The sequence below is a fragment of the Sinocyclocheilus anshuiensis genome, unplaced genomic scaffold (genome assembly GCF_001515605.1).
Source record: "Sinocyclocheilus anshuiensis isolate Anshui unplaced genomic scaffold, SAMN03320099.WGS_v1.1 scaffold1371, whole genome shotgun sequence".
In the NCBI taxonomy this organism is placed as follows: domain Eukaryota; kingdom Metazoa; phylum Chordata; class Actinopteri; order Cypriniformes; family Cyprinidae; genus Sinocyclocheilus; species Sinocyclocheilus anshuiensis.
In genome coordinates, this window is record NW_015539833.1 from 950,020 (window position 1) to 966,150 (window position 16,131).

The window sequence follows — 16,131 nt, forward strand, 5'->3', positions numbered from 1 at the left end:
ATGATTTGGGAAGTGATTGTAGCTGTCCTCACCCACCTCTACTAATCATTCCAGCTGAGAGACCTCCCACCGGTGCCAATTACCATTAATACACTGTGCCATTCATCTATTTAAATCTGTGCCACCTGTCAAATGTAGGCAGCAAGCGGTTCGCTAGAATGCATTCCGTGCATAACCCTCCGCTAAAGATGGCGCCATTCTCTCTGAACTGGGCCATGCCAAAGACACTCATGTACGGCAGCCAGGATAATCTATTTTCAGTCTGGTGCAAATGAGACTGCAGGCATCACGCTACGTGTCTGGCCTGTAAACTTGACTGTGTACCTTACAATATTGAAATCTAAGTGATATGTAGCCCAGCTGATGACCCACGTGGCCTAGACTTTAGAATATATGGTTGAGCACGGAATAAAATATAGCCAACCCTTGTGCTTTTCATTTCAAATAAAAATGAAGTATTGCTTTGCCTTGGTAAAAGAAAAAGCTCTTGAATTTTTTTATTTTTTTATTTCTAGCTATTAACAAACAAGGGTTAACAAACAAGAAATCATTTGAGGAGTGGATAAACAATTAAACAACCACTTAATGCTGAGATATATAAATAAATAAAAAATAATTTATCAAGTAATTAAAATATATGAATTAATAAAAAAGTCTGTGATAAATGAATTGAAAATATAATATTTTGACTGTTTGTAATAATAAAATCACAGCTTTTTTGTACATTGCTTTATCAATGGCACAGAATTGTCTGTTATTAAATTCTGTCATCATTTATTTATTTTTTTGGTAAAATAGAAAACACTAGATATTCATAAATTAATGTCTAAAATGTTTGAATTTTTGGAAACTTTTCAGTTCAGCACAGTATTGTTTTTGTATTATTATTATTATACTATTATATTATTTATTAATTAAATTAGCTTTCATTGTTATAGTTTCTGCTTTCATTTTAATTTTAGTTGAAGTTTTAGAAATGTTTAGTTTTTTTTTTTTCACTTTTATTAGATTTTTTATATTTCTTTTTAACTTTATTTTTATTTCCTTTTTAGCTTTAACTTTACTAATTGTAGTACTTCTGCTTATTTTATGTCAGTTAGTTGCCAATTAAACATTTTTCATTTCCTATTTATTTATTTTTTATGAAAACAATTTTTAATCATTTTAGTTTGATTAAAGTTAAAGTGTTTTAGTTTTAGTTAACAGAAACAATACTTTCAGCAATTGCAAAAGAAATTATTACAGATTTGATGTTACAAAGTTACTGATAATTGCTTTTTAAACAATTTTAATGGATTTCTTTTTTTTTTAAATATGGATTTTACTAATTTATTGCCCTATTTTTGATTTGCCCTCTTGGACTGGCACTCAATCTGCTGTCCTGACGTTATGTTTTAAAGTAACGTTGTCACATTATGACAGTAAGGATAGTGTTCAAAGTCTAGAAATAGGTCAACAGCTTCTAATTTTAGAGTGTTTTGAAATATTCAGAGTCTGGGAATGAGCACGTAATTGACCTCTGCAGAGTTGTCAAAAGGAAGACGTTCTCTTTCTGTGTGTTAGTATCAAAACCCAAAGTCAGACTCCGAGTGTTGGAAGCTAAAGTGCAGGTTTGTGTCCTGTGGAGTGAGATGCTGAGGTGGGCCTGTCCAGACACAGTGGTCTGCGGCTTCACCTTCTTCCCGCAGACGCCGCCTCACAGGTTTGAAAGGATTGACCTTTCAGATTTGACCTCTGGTTTAAGCCTAATTCCTGGCCCGCTTTGCCTCCCCCTCTGACACGAGGATGTTCTAACCTCCCCCTCTCTGTCCTTCTGTCTGCAGACTTGAACGAGTGTGGCCTCAAGCCTCGGCCGTGTAAACACAGGTGCATGAACACATACGGGAGCTACAAATGCTACTGCCTAAACGGCTACATGCTGTTACCTGATGGGAGCTGTGGAAGTGAGTCACATCTCGTTGTTTTGCACATGGTGTCCAGCTGTGTCAATCACTGCTTCGTTCAATAGCTCTTTAACGATCTGCTTGAAAAGTATGATAGTGCTGCCCAGCAGGGTGAACCTCAATGTGTATATACCGTTTCTACAAGCTAGATTTCCACAGGCTTTACAACATACGTTTCAAAACAGCTTCACAAAGAAAAAAAAAATGGAAAATGCAAAAATTTAATTATGCATACAACATAATATTTCATTTAGAGAAGAGAACAAAAAGCAGTATTGTCTTCTGAATTTTATATAAAACTATATAATAAAGGTACACTGTTTATTACATTTTTTATTTTCAAATATGCATTTAAAAGTTTTTTTTCCTTTAGAAAATATAACATTATTCTTGTTCAAATAGTTTTATCTGTATAGTTTCATTTAGAGGAGAGATTTTAATTTCATTTCATTTCATTTCATTTCAAATGTACATTTAAATGTTTTTTTCCCTGTAGAAAATTATAAAAAATAATCTTGTTATAAAAGTTTTATGTATTTATTTATTTTAACAAATATGCATTTAAAGGGTTTTATTTTTCATCTGCAGAAAAAGAAAATCACAATTTTCCTTCCTGTATTTTGTTTTATTTTGTATTTTTTAATGTGTGTTTTTATAGTCTCTTCTCCCATACACAAATAGAGCTCAGGGCGTCCCTCAACCCTGCAGAGAGCTTTCAGACGACTCACAAAAAATATGAGAAAGCTGTGAACTTCAACCCTGCCAGTAAAGGCTAAGTCTTATTGCTGGCCTGAAGCGATTCTCACTACAGCAAGTGGCCCGTGCCTGTGCTTGCCCGGTGCTAAATGTGCTTCCAGAGGCCTGGAGATTCCACTCTCTGATAAATATGTTCTCACCTCCCCACAGCTCACACTTCAGCAAACGCCACTGAACCACAGAGTTAATCAAAGTGTGGAGCGGCTCCTGTGACGTGGGTGCTACAGTGATTGTCAATGCTTGGATCGCAGATTATTGCATAGTTTGGAAAGGCTGGGTGTTGGTCTGATATGAGTCTGCACGGGTCTACGTGTCTGGCTCAAATTATTCATAACTTCAAGCAATTAGATTGAAAATAAAAAATGGCTTCAGCACTCAATGTCATAAAAGTGTCAAATATGTCGACTTGTAAATTCAACTAAATTTCTAGTTAGTATTATTTTTCTGTTATTATTATTAATTTTTAAAAATAAATAAATAACATCGTACTCTGCCCGCAATGAAAAATATTTATTAATAAAATAAATGTAGAAAATATATTTTTTTATAATATAATCTAATACTACTACTACTAATAATAATAATTATTATTATTCAACAAATAAACAAAGTTGCTGAAAACATATAGATCAATACTGGGCCAGGATGAAATATCTCAAATAAAAATAATATTAAAATTCTATTATAATGGCAGTCTAAAGTGAGTTTATTTATTGATCTTAGTACACAAGAATATAGAGATTTTGTAACACATCCATCCATCCCCTTCTCATTTTATTTCCTTCAAGACTTTAGGGAATAATTGATTTTATTTTAGTTTTTCCACCTGCATTAGCAGGAACGATATGCCATCTCTTTTCCTCTAGAGTGTTTTACCTCACTGTCTCGTGGAAAATGGGTTGTACTGTGACGACACCCTCGACACTAGTTGAGAATGTGGAGTGGAGTTTCTCCGCAGGGCTAATAGATCACTGCACAATCTAATAACACAAGGTTATCTGCTTCACTGCCCATTTCCTTCAAGGCCATGAAGCTAAATGTGGAATAGTCTGTTCCCTTTTCTGACCTGTGGCCTTGCACCCCATTTAATGGCTATTCATCTTTTGTCTATTCTCTTATGCCCCTGGCTGCTTATATATGGAACATCTATAGGGGCATTTTGTTTTTCATGTATGTCTTTTATACTTACAGTAAGCGGTTCTGTGTTGTACTGAAAGTGGTGGGAATATGTGATTGTATGATAAGTGCTAAATCTGGTATCTGTATGTTTCTGTCAGATGCCCGCACATGCAGCATGGCGAACTGCCAGTACGGCTGTGAGGTAATGAAAGGAGAAGTTCGCTGCCAGTGCCCTTCTCCAGGTCTACAGCTGGCTCCAGATGGCAGGACCTGTGTGGGTATGTGTTCATGCAAGAGCTGATCACAATTCACAGCTTAACTTACAACTTTAAAAGGGAATCAAAGTTTCCTTGAGCTTTAGAAATAAAGTTCATTGTTATTTTGTTGGAAAAACTTTCCCCCAGTCATTAAAAGTGCCAAAAAATTAGCTGTCAATAAAAAGTGTAATTTTATAAATAGTATATAGGCCTAATATATATTAATTTGTAAATGATATATACATTTCGTATATATTATATATTATTTCTAAATGAATAATTTCTAAATGTATTTTTTCCCTTAAAATTATATATATTATATAAAATTATATATATATTATTTTATTAAAAAATTAATTTGTTAAAATATTTATTTATTATTTATTATTAATATTTTATTTTCAGTCCTCTAGACCTGTACATTTTATCAGTATGTTCCTTCCCTGGAAATGGCATTTCTAGCATTATATATTATATATATTTAAATCTGTCATTAAAAGCATTAAAAATAAAATATATAAGAATTCAATTATTATTAATGTATTATTATATTATATATCATAATATAGTTACAGATAATGATTATGCAAAATACATAATATAAACAGTAATATATATATATATATATATATATATATATATATATTACTGTTTATATTATGTATTTTGCATAATCATTATCTGTAACTATATTATGATATATAATATAATAATACATTAATAATAATTGAATTCTTATATATTTTATTTTTAATGCTTTTAATGACAGATTTAAATATATATAATATATAATGCTAGAAATGCCATTTCCAGGGAAGGAACATACTGATAAAATGTACAGGTCTATCTTGAATTGCACTGTAATTTTTTTTGTTTTTGTGGCTGTCAGAGAAGATGACAAAATTTTACTATTGCGAAGTATCACAAAACACTTTCATTTACGGCTGCGCACCTGCTACAGAACCTCCTTGACAACAGAGCTGTGCTTCTTTCTTTTTGATCTGGTAATTATGCTTTAAGTGCTTGGAAATTTCATTGTGGCATTCGTTAATGACTGCTTTAATAGCATGCCATAGTCTCAGAGACCATATCTTACATAAACATTTATAAGAATCACATCTTAACCACACAGTTCACTAAATCACAAACGGAATACGACAAATTGAGTCATTTAACTTGTGGCGCGCACATATGTCTAGCTCCACTCTTTACATGTTTCCCACCTTTCTGCCTTTTATCTGGAGGCTATGAGGAGGGGAGCGTAGAAAACAGTGTGAGTTTTTTAAAAGGGTACCATCAATCAGAGACTGACCATCTTAATGTTTCACAGCACAGGTGTTCAACTCTTCAGGTATTTCAGCAGAGGACTTTTATTGCTCCGAGGAGGGCAGCTTGTGTTCGATGGATATCTGTACACGCACACATAAGTGTCGAGTTTGCTGCACACTGCTCTCAGACTCCTGCAGAGCATTCACACACTGCTTGATGCATATCGCAATTAAGCTAAACAGTAAATGCAGCATATGCCAACACAAAATATCAAAGTATGTAAGGAATAATAATGTGCAAAGAGCCAGTAAACATCTGAAAAATGAATCCTGACAGCATTATGCAACGTGTACATTCACAGATCATGAATAACAGTAGTAATGAATTTGACTGGAAAACTTCAAGAACCAGAGTTTAATTCACTGAGACCTTTTTAATTGAACCTGAGGAGCTTGTAAAAGAGTGGAGAAATAATGGATCAGTGTGTTTGTTTTGCAGATGTGGATGAATGTGCCACAGGTCAAGCGGTTTGTCCACGTTTCCGTAAGTGCATCAACACATTTGGGAGTTACATCTGCAAGTGCCATGATGGCTTCGACCTGCAGTACATCAACGGGAAATATCAGTGTACAGGTGAGCGGTTCTGAGTGAATGCAGAGGATGTGTTTGTCATTACATTCACTGACAGCCAGAAACCTTTCAAACAATGTGATTTAGTAGTCTTTATTTGATTTGAAGATTCTGAAATACTGAAAACTTTGCTTTTGTCTAGAGCTTTATCTAAAAAAATATTTTTAAACTTAACTGACATTCCTGCCAACCGCAGACATTTTGTGCCAAGTTCAGGTTTGAAATAATATAGGCCTAGTGCCAGTTGTTTTAAACAACATTTCACGGTTTTCAGTTTTATAATAACAAGATCGCTCTGTTCCAAAACTTAGTGAGTTGCCTGTATGAGGCATTTTCAGGTGTCAAAGGTTTGCTTTCAAAAAGTGAGCAGTAGTGCTGGGCGGTATGACCAAAAATTTATATCACGGTATTTTTCAAAATTATACCGGTTTCACGGTACAAGACGGTATTTTTTTTTCATGCATGACCGGGTGTTAACCATATTTTCTACTGATTGAGAGAGGAAATACTGCAGTATATTGACTTAGAATGCCCTATTTTACTGTCATGACTGAATATTGTCAAAAAATACCACACTAAATAGTGACTAAACACGACCCCTTTTAATACATGTTAATCAGGAGTCACTCTCATTTATAATCGCGGCATCGTCTGATAAAATCAACAACAAAAATAAACACCAGTATTCGGTATGAACCGGTATACCGCCCAGTACTAGTGAGCAGTGTAAAATTATTGCATGTATCCTTCACAGACACGATATTCCCATAATGCACTGAGAAAAAATGCCTGTTCAAAAACAGAGCATTATTGTTTTATCTTGTTTTAGATAATCAAAAGAGCTTTTCTTACCCAATTAGTACTATGCCAAGTAGCCATGCATCAAAATGTTGGCAACCGCAAATATTTGTCTGAAATAGGAAAAAGGAAAATAAATAAATAAAACCGTGATGTTTAATTAGTGCTTCTCCAATGGTGCATTTTGAGGGTATCAGTGTCTATTTCATGCACACAATGTGGATAAACTACAACAGGAGTAACAAAATATGTCAGTTGTGTGGATGTTAGTGCTGGATTAACAATATCGACGACTTGATTTTAACCAATCTTCGTTTTGATTAACGGTTATCGGTTAAATCCCACGATTGATGTTTTAGACTATGCTGTTTTCAGTTAATGTGTGAACAAAATCGTACCCATCCACTAATTGTAATAAGCTTCTTTTTTGTGCAATAAATCTCATAAGTGTTCAAATTCTGAAAATGTCATTGTGAAATTCAGGCAGTAAATAGCATTTTGGCATTCCTCTCGCATTATAATTTCTCACGATATTACTTTTTGTTGTATTTTTGATCAGATAAATGCCGCCTTGGTGAGCATAAGAGACTCCATCGAGAAACAAAATAATCTTGCTAACCCCAAACTTTTGAATGGTATTGTAGCTCGCTAGGATTTAGAAGAGAGACTATGACTTTTATTTTGAAAACTGCCTGATCTCAAAGAGCTGATCTTTTCTGTTTTAATTATTATTTTTTTTTTTTAGATGTGAATGAATGCTCTTCAAATCAACACCAGTGTGGTCCATACGCCACCTGCTATAACACACCTGGTTCATTCAAGTGCAAGTGTAAGGATGACTACAGAGGTGTGGGCTACGACTGCAAACGTAAGTATGCAAACCAAAGAATCACTGCGATTGCATCTTAAGAGCTCGCTACACTCTTAAAAGCAAAGGCTTTTTATTGCCATCTATGGTTCCATGAAGAATCTTTAACATCCATCAAACAAAAGGTTCTTCATAGTGGAAAATGGTTCTTTAGGTTATTAAAATGTTCTTCAGACTAAGAAAAAAAATTGGTTCTTTTAAGAACTGATCACTGAAAGATTCTTTGAGGAAAAATGTTTCTTTTTGGAGCCTTTATTTATGAACAATCTGCAACGCTACAGTGCATACAGAAATCCATAAAAATAACTAATTTGGATAAACGAACACACTCCGTGCATAAACTAATCACATTACAACTCAGGCAACAATTTAATTGGTCCCCATCTGTTCTCAGTTGCGGTGATTTTGATTTATTTAGATTAAAAGCAGCTGTATAAAGTAAAATAAGGTGGAACGGTGCTTTCAAAAGCACTTCAAGATAAAGGTTTGGAAAGGCTTAAGTCAGGAGTCATTAGTATAAAGGCTTTCAAGCACAAGAGCTGAGGCAAGGTTATCATTAAGAGGTGGAAGGCATACAGTCGTCCCTGGAAAGGAGATAACCAAGCAAACGGCTGATCACAGACGCTGCCAGGAGATTGATGGACTCTGAAGGAGCTACAGGCCTTTTTGTGCCAAAGACTGATCTGACTTATATGGGAGGGTGGCAACAAAGTAATGACATGATCTAGTTGCAAACCACTGCCTCTCAAGGTAAAACACTACAGGCAAAATTACTGCTTTTTCATACACTGGTCAATTTTTAGATTTTGCTTCCATAACTTCTTTCAGACTAGTGGAAAGAAAACATCCAAAATACATACTCAAGTGTTTATTACACTTATTAAAATGTATAGACACCAAATTTTTTAACATTAGTGTCTATATACATATACATCTATTAATTTTCTTTTACTGTTAATGTTTTACTGTCTGAAATGAACAACAATTTAAACGAGAGAAATGACATGTCTGGGTATATATGGTTTAGAAAAAAATTAATAAAATGAAATATTTAAAAAAAAATTGCTGACAATAATTTCCTGGTGATTATTTCAAAGTTTAATCGTATATGGCTAAAGGAATTTGTAGTTGTTGTTGTTGTTGTTGTAATAGTTTAGATCTAATGAAAGAAAATCTCTCTATATATACAGTGGGTACGGAAAGTATTCAGACCCCCTTGCGAAGTCTCCCTGTCTGGAATTCTTTTGTCTGCTGTGACTTTTGTCAGGAGTGACTTGAGGTTGATAGCTGCCATGTTTTTAATCTTCGAGAACAAAGAGACTCACTGTGAGCATCACATGACATCACAACTGTGCACTCTCTGCTGCTTTTACACACCACTGTCAGCAGCTTGATCTGTGTAGCGTTATGCCTGCACCGCTGCAGTCTTCTTGATATTTTTATTATTTGTTAATTGGACAAAAATACAGTTGTCGTGAGTCTGACACCTGATTTAATCAATGTTAAACCAATGAGGCAACACATCCCTCCTCAGCATCTGGTCTAGAAACTTTCATCCAGGTGTAACTCAGAAGTGCTGAAAGGGTTGAATTACTGGCATTTTGGGAATCGTATATCAAAGCTCCTGTGAAACCTGAGATAGCATTGTCACATTCATTCCTTTAGTGTTTCCTCCTTAAGGACGACACAAGCACGAGGGTTTACACTTCTGGTATTCATGTTGAATGTGACGGATGGCTTTCGTGCATTCATTGTACACATGAGCTGAAACCATGCTTTTTATTTTGATTTAAAATGAATGCTGAAATTTCTACTGGAGCCTAAATTCATAATGTCAAAATTAATGGTCTTTTTCTGATTATAATTTATATTTGAGATAATTATGATGAATTGCATAGCTAGAGTAACTCAAATATACAACACAAAAAAGGGGGAAAATGTAATAAATGGTCTTGACAAATATGTGAATATTAAAAAAATGCTTAAACCAGCTTAAACTTGTTACATCAGTCTTAGCTGGTCTCAGCCTGATTAAGCTGGTCCTTTGGCTTGTTTTAAAAAATTTTCTTGCCACTTTTCAGCTGGTCAGTCTAGATGGTGTATTATTACTTTAACAACACTTAACCATGTATATTGCATTGTAAATAAATAAATAAATATATAAAAGATTTGTATATTTTTAAAATATAAAAATTAATTTTGGAGACCAACTTGACGAAAAAAATACAGGCGAGTCCAAAATAGTTCTAGGTCTTTAAGGGTTAAACCATCTGAATGCCAGCTAGGCCAGGTTTAAACCTATGCAACAAGGAAAAAGACTTGGTTGAAACTTGTTTTTGTTTTCATGTTAACTTCAAATTAAACCAAAAATCCTCTTTGTTCTCCTTTTAGCTATCCCAAAGGTGGTAATTGACCCGCCACGTCCTGGAAAGACCACGCCGAGCAACAATAATAAAGGGGGCAATAAAATTCCAGGCTCAGACCAAAGGAGGACCACCACAACAATCAGACCACCAGTGACGGCTAAACGGATCTCACCTACAACAACAACAACCACCACCACCAAACCTCCTCCAACCAAAAAAATCACCCCTCCAGCAAGAGTCCCAGCGACCACCACCCAAAGGCCTCTCATCCCGACACGTAAACCCCCTGTGGTGGTGACAACCAAACCTAAGGTCCCGTCCCGCCAGCAACCCACCACAACTACCACAAAAGCACCGGTGGTTACAGCGGTGGTTCCCTTTATCCCAACACGCAGACCTTTCATCCCGTTTTTGACGCCAGTTGATAACAGCATCAAAGACATTACCCAGAAACAAAGAGGGGACGTTCACAGTAAGTAAATCTGCTTCAGTATTATTCAGATTCAGTCATAATCCCTCTGTCTTAAAGTGTGGTCAAATTAATGACATTTGGGCGACTCACCCAGAAGTTACTTTTCAAACAAGGAAGTAACGAACTTGAACCCTTTGCCAAATCTGCATGGGGAAATCTATCGGTCTCACACAAAATTGCTGATCACTTGGATTCCTATAGAAATGACTGGATTTCGCTGAAAATGTGCCAAACAGCAGTAAATGTGACCGCAGCTTTACTGTAAAATGTGCATGTACTGTACAGGGGTGTCCAATCTCGCTCCTGGAGTGCCAGTGTCCTGCAGAGTTTTGTTTTGAACTGCCCCAACTAACTTGGAACTTTCTAGTAGTTCTGGAGATTACTAGACCCTGAGGAACATGATTAGCTGGTCCAGGTCTTTAATTAGGATTGAAGCTAAACCAGAGGTGTCCAGTCCTGGTCCTGGAGGGCCAACATCTTGAAGAGTTTAGCTCCAGTGTATCCCAACATAAATGCCTGAAAGATTGATGTGAGTCTGAATACCTTGATTCAAGTACAGTTAGGGTTAGAGCTAAAATCTGCAGGACAGTGAACCTCTAGGAGCAAGATTGGTCACCCCTACATTAGTTGAAGCAACCTGAAAGTCTTTTGAGCCTGAATTGAGCCAGAGTTTTATCAGATATTATTGCTGATTTGCCATGTTATTGAAACGAAAACTTAACAAACATTTGATTTCAGGAGTTTTCCCATGTTCAGGTAGATTGGAGCTAGGAAACAGCTGCCAACTCACTTGCTTTAAAGCCCTTTCGTTCACTTGATGTTGTCTTTTGATGTAATCTTACGACCTCTACACATGCTTCTCTGTGAAATCTATAATACCATAGGGTGTCCCATATCAATTTATGATTCAGAAGCATACTCCCAAGTGCCTCTATGCCACCTCAGTGCACTCTTTGCTGAGCTCGCACTAGTACACCCAACAGTCCATGTTCCGTTTTGTAACCAATGTGTGAATTCAGATGAGAACCGCTGAGTGCATCATTTGGGACTGGGCCATGAAGGCCTTTGGATCTATCCAAGAAAACCATTTCCAGGCCCAAAGGACTATGTTGTTTCCTTCATGTTCATAAACGTTTTTTGGGCATATCTTGGGCTTCCCACAAGGCCGATTTTTCAGGGAAGCAAATTGCATCCCAAAGCCTCCAATCCAGTTGACAGCACCTAATGAAAACAGAAGACACCTAGAGAGATTACATTACCAGTTGGCCCTGCCTCAGGACATAAATCAGATACTCTGCACTGCCTTCGAGGGCTCAAATAGGCCTAATAAATAATAATGCCTCTGAAAATAACAGTGGGGAAATAAAGCAAGACTCCTAGGGATGAAGTATAATTATGTCTCCTTAATCAATTAGAAACAATAACAAGCATGTCAAAGTTGTACAGCCCCAACATGAACACCTGCAGGGTTTGGAAACAACCCTAGGAAGAAGTTGGTTTACTACATGTTCTTATTAGGTTCGAGGACAGGCTGCACATAGTGCTTCACAAGCAAAGGCTTGAGGGATAATTGAAATCAATAGACTAATCACAGACTTGATTTCCTTCCAGCTGTTATCCTACTATATATTTGATGTACACACTCTCACATGTCGCCAATCCTCCATGAAGCCTGTTTTTCGGTTATGGGTTAAATAATTGAGGGCATAACTGTCTTGTCCCCAACATTTATTTGTTTCAATTAAGCCATAAGGCAAGCCCTTTAGTCATGACTATATTCACAATATAGTGTCTTACTGATGCAGTAAACAGCACTTAAGCAATGCCATTTAGTTGTCATATGTCATATTCAGCATGTGTGTGTATATATAATAATGTTTGTAAAAAATTAATTGCCTACTCATGGTTGGGAATCACTATAGTCTAAACTCTTTGTTTTCTTTTCTCCTTTCTAGTACCACGAAATCATGGGCAGAACAATGTGCTGGGTATCGATTTAGATATTGAACTGGGCAACACAGAAGAGGAGCTGAAGGATGACCCAGGTAAGAGACGGCTGCTTTTATTTTTGCTTTGTTTGATAATTGCTGCAGTCTGTAGATATATAGAAACAGACATACAGTACTGTATGGGAACACAGTGAGACTGTATGTTTGTAATGTTATTTGCTTCACAGGCATCTTGTAGGTATCTTGACGTATGATGTCACTCCAGATGAATTGGCTCAGTGTGTGAGGTGAACAGCTTTCATAGGCCTTCATGAAAATAACCCACGCTTCACTGATCCCTGTGGGAAATTCAGGAATAGCACACTTCTGAGTTACTTTTCATTTAGCAGTTTCACTTACGCGTCTTGCAAGGGCAGTTCCCTTGGAGCAATCTGTTCAGTGTGTTGCTCAGGGCCATGATGATAAGAGAGGATCTCAGTTTATGGGCTTCTTGAATTGAACCCGTAACATTGGGAATACCAGCTTAGAGCCTTAAGCAATATTTTGATTGTTTGCAAACAGGGTGTGAAATTAACACCCGCCACCAGCCACATGCTTTATTCTGTTATCTACCAGTGTGGAGGGCGACCTATATAGCATTGATATCTGTCAAGACAGGCCATTGATTGGAAACAAATTCAATTTTTTTTTTTTTTTCAAATAGGTTTCCGAGCACAATATTAATTTGAACTAACTTTGTATTTATTTCCTTTATATATGTGAATTACTTTAATTCTGAAGACATATTCCTCCAAACTAACAGACTTTTACCAAAATGCCAGCTAAAAAAAGGTAACAAATATGTACGTTATATGTACTAATATGCCATAATGTACAAAAGTATTAAAATATATTAAAAAAAATGTACCTCCCAGTGACAGCTTTTGTACCTTTTTTTCTGAGAGTGTACATTGCTTTCAGAATGAATGAATAAATAAATGAACAAACAAGCAAAGAAATAAATAAATACATTTGTGGTAATTTAGAATATCTGGTAATAATTCCTTAGTTAACCTTAGTTAACTACATTGGTTAACATGAACAAACATTTTTTTAAAATCTTCTAACGCATTAATTAATCATAGTTATTGTAAAGTGTTACAGAATATTCTTTATTCCATAAAAGTAAAATTCATTAAATGTAATTAAAATTCAATACAAAATTATAGAAGTCACATTTATTATTATTAATTATTAATATCTAATGTTTCTGGAAATACCCCATATTTTGTGTAACTTACATTCTACAATTTGAGTACAATGAAAAATGAAATGCTTTATTGACAACCATTCTTATGTATTTCTTTACATTTTATTTCATTTTAATCCCTCCTTAAAATTAAAATTCTACAATTGTTTGCTTCCTCATTTATTCAATAAAATTTGAATGGTGCACAATCCTGCTGCTGCTGCTGGAAAAACATTTTTTAATGTGCCACACTAATTGTGAATGTTCATATTGAAAAAATTAGTATTTTCTATACTAATTTCATGATAAACTTTTTTTTGTAGTTCAAAGTAATTTCTAAAATTGCATTCTAATTCTTGTCATCTGAATTTTTGAGTAATTGTGTGATCTTCCACAGAGACTGGACATCTGAGCTGCTCTTTTGACCACGGTCTCTGTGGATGGATCCAGCGCAGAGAGGGAGACCTTCACTGGGAGACAACAGCAGATCCTTTAGGTATGGACCATTTTTCACTATGTTATTTTTATTTATTTATTTTTAAATAAAATATTATTAGGTCAATGAGAAGTAAGAGAAAGTCTCGGATGATACAAAAATAATAATTAAAAAGCTGCAGGGCCATTCAAATCTTTGTATTCATGTTTCATGCTGAATGTTCATAATGTTTTCATTCATACCTTCATAAAAAAATTCATAATGTTTTCAAGACATTTTCATTTGATGAATCTAGAAAGGTCAAGTGTGGTGAACATTTGATATAAAGTACAAAAATGTCAAATACACTTTTTAATAATATATATTTTTTAAAACATCAAGGTACAATTTGTATATTTAAGAGACTCCTTGAGGGTCTACAAAGGTCCTCTTTGTGATGTCATTTCCTGTTTTCTGAATAAATTCATCTTTTAAATTTGCCTTGGTCTATGGCAGGTGGGCGGTACCTGACGATCTCAGAGGGCGGAGAGAAGAGAGGTGGGCGTGGCGCTCAGCTGATCCTCCCCCTGACGATGCCCTGGAACGAGGGGAACCTGTGCCTGGCCTTCAGACACGACATGGCGGGGCACCACGTGGGCATGCTGCAGGTGTTCGTCCAGAAGGGACGGCAGCACAGTCCCGCTGTCTGGGGTCGAACGGGAGGAAACGGCTGGAGGTCGACGCAGATCACCATTTGGGGCAATGGGCTAGAAAGCGTAAGTGTCAACACTGAAAAACCTCACATCACCATTTGAGAGCAGGTCGGCTGGAAACCAGCATTGGTGTTTTTTGATTTATGCCATTACAGGTGGTTGTGAAGGGCGAGCGGCGGAGAGGCCGTAAGGGTGAAATAGCTCTGGACGACATGAGTCTCAAACGAGGTTCCTGTCAGGAAGAGCACAATCTGAGGAGACTTTAACACCAACAGCGCCATTAACAGAGACTTTTAATGCCAGCTTTACTCACGGCACTCTAGAAAGACGCACACCGTACAGAAAGGGACATGACTTCCTGTCAATCCCGGTACAGTTAACAGTATGGTGCACTTCCTCTGGCCTTCCTCAATGGCTACAAGTGCATGTTCCAGCTTAATAGAGGGCTGCAGGGATGACATATTTTTGTAGGCCAAATCCAAACGATTTAGCACTTTAGGTTCCATCGTCCTGTAGTCAGTGGTTTTTTAAATCAAGCGTAGCGTTAGTTCTGGCAGGTCACGTTAGTCAAGCTCGCATCAGCTGACTCTCAGCTGATCCCCATCAACCTATGGGAATACGACACCTATCTAAGTATTCATATATAAGATTCCGCAGTAGTATCAGCAGTTTTTGCATTGCTCAATAGCTAATTACCCTCCTCCATCCCCAACTCCTCCTCTGTCAGTCAGGATTCAGCCTTCTGATTCTCCTTTGAATCAGACTAATTCTAAAATGTGTACATAACATTATTGAACTTTAATGATATCTGCAATACATTTATGTTGGTTCTGTTCTGTTTACCCTGGGGGGTTATCGCTGCTCTCCCTGCTCGCATCCATGCTAGGCTGCATGGATGCGCAGGGAGTTCTTGCCCAGAACGGAACCATACCGCCAATCCAAACTGTATGCTAATTGTCAATCATCTTTGACGATAGTGGTCCTGACAGAAATGGGTTTTTGGTGAAATGCCTGGTTAAACACAAGCTCAAGATATTTTCACATTTTATTCTAAGGCATAAAATACATCAGTAAAACCCCCTTGTGATTTTTTTTTACTACATAATTTTATTTGTGTTGAAAAAGGCAGTTGCTAACAAGTGGCAAGATAGGTCTATAGAGGTTGACAGGGACATTAAACGATATCACGCTGAACAGAAAAACGTCTACTCACTAGTCGCTTTCACAGCCTCGGTGTGTTTATAATGCTGCTCTTACAAACTATTCCAACTCAGACTTTCAAGGAAAATGTTTTTAAAGACTAAAAGTGTTATTAGAAGTGTTATCAGTGGTAACGCTGAAATCATGT

General features: G+C 36.3%; 1 protein-coding gene across 6 annotated transcripts in view; it reads left to right on the forward strand.

Annotated features, from left to right (window-relative positions):
• LOC107684276 (nephronectin-like) overlaps positions 1 to 15,374 on the forward strand; it is a 44,642-nt gene extending 29,268 nt beyond the window's left edge. For 5 of the 6 annotated variants that reach the window (XM_016480507.1, XM_016480508.1, XM_016480510.1 and 2 more), the window contains 9 exons: positions 1,824 to 1,943; positions 3,977 to 4,096; positions 5,843 to 5,977; positions 7,518 to 7,640; positions 10,032 to 10,478; positions 12,434 to 12,523; positions 14,053 to 14,151; positions 14,587 to 14,846; positions 14,939 to 15,374. In XM_016480507.1, coding sequence (XP_016335993.1) covers positions 1,824 to 1,943; positions 3,977 to 4,096; positions 5,843 to 5,977; positions 7,518 to 7,640; positions 10,032 to 10,478; positions 12,434 to 12,523; positions 14,053 to 14,151; positions 14,587 to 14,846; positions 14,939 to 15,049 — 1,505 coding nt within the window. In that variant the 3' untranslated portion in view covers positions 15,050 to 15,374. The remainder of the gene's footprint in view (positions 1 to 1,823; positions 1,944 to 3,976; positions 4,097 to 5,842; positions 5,978 to 7,517; positions 7,641 to 10,031; positions 10,479 to 12,433; positions 12,524 to 14,052; positions 14,152 to 14,586; positions 14,847 to 14,938) is intronic. The other variant, XM_016480511.1, reaches the window with a different exon arrangement.
• Positions 15,375 to 16,131: the final 757 nt, after the last annotated feature.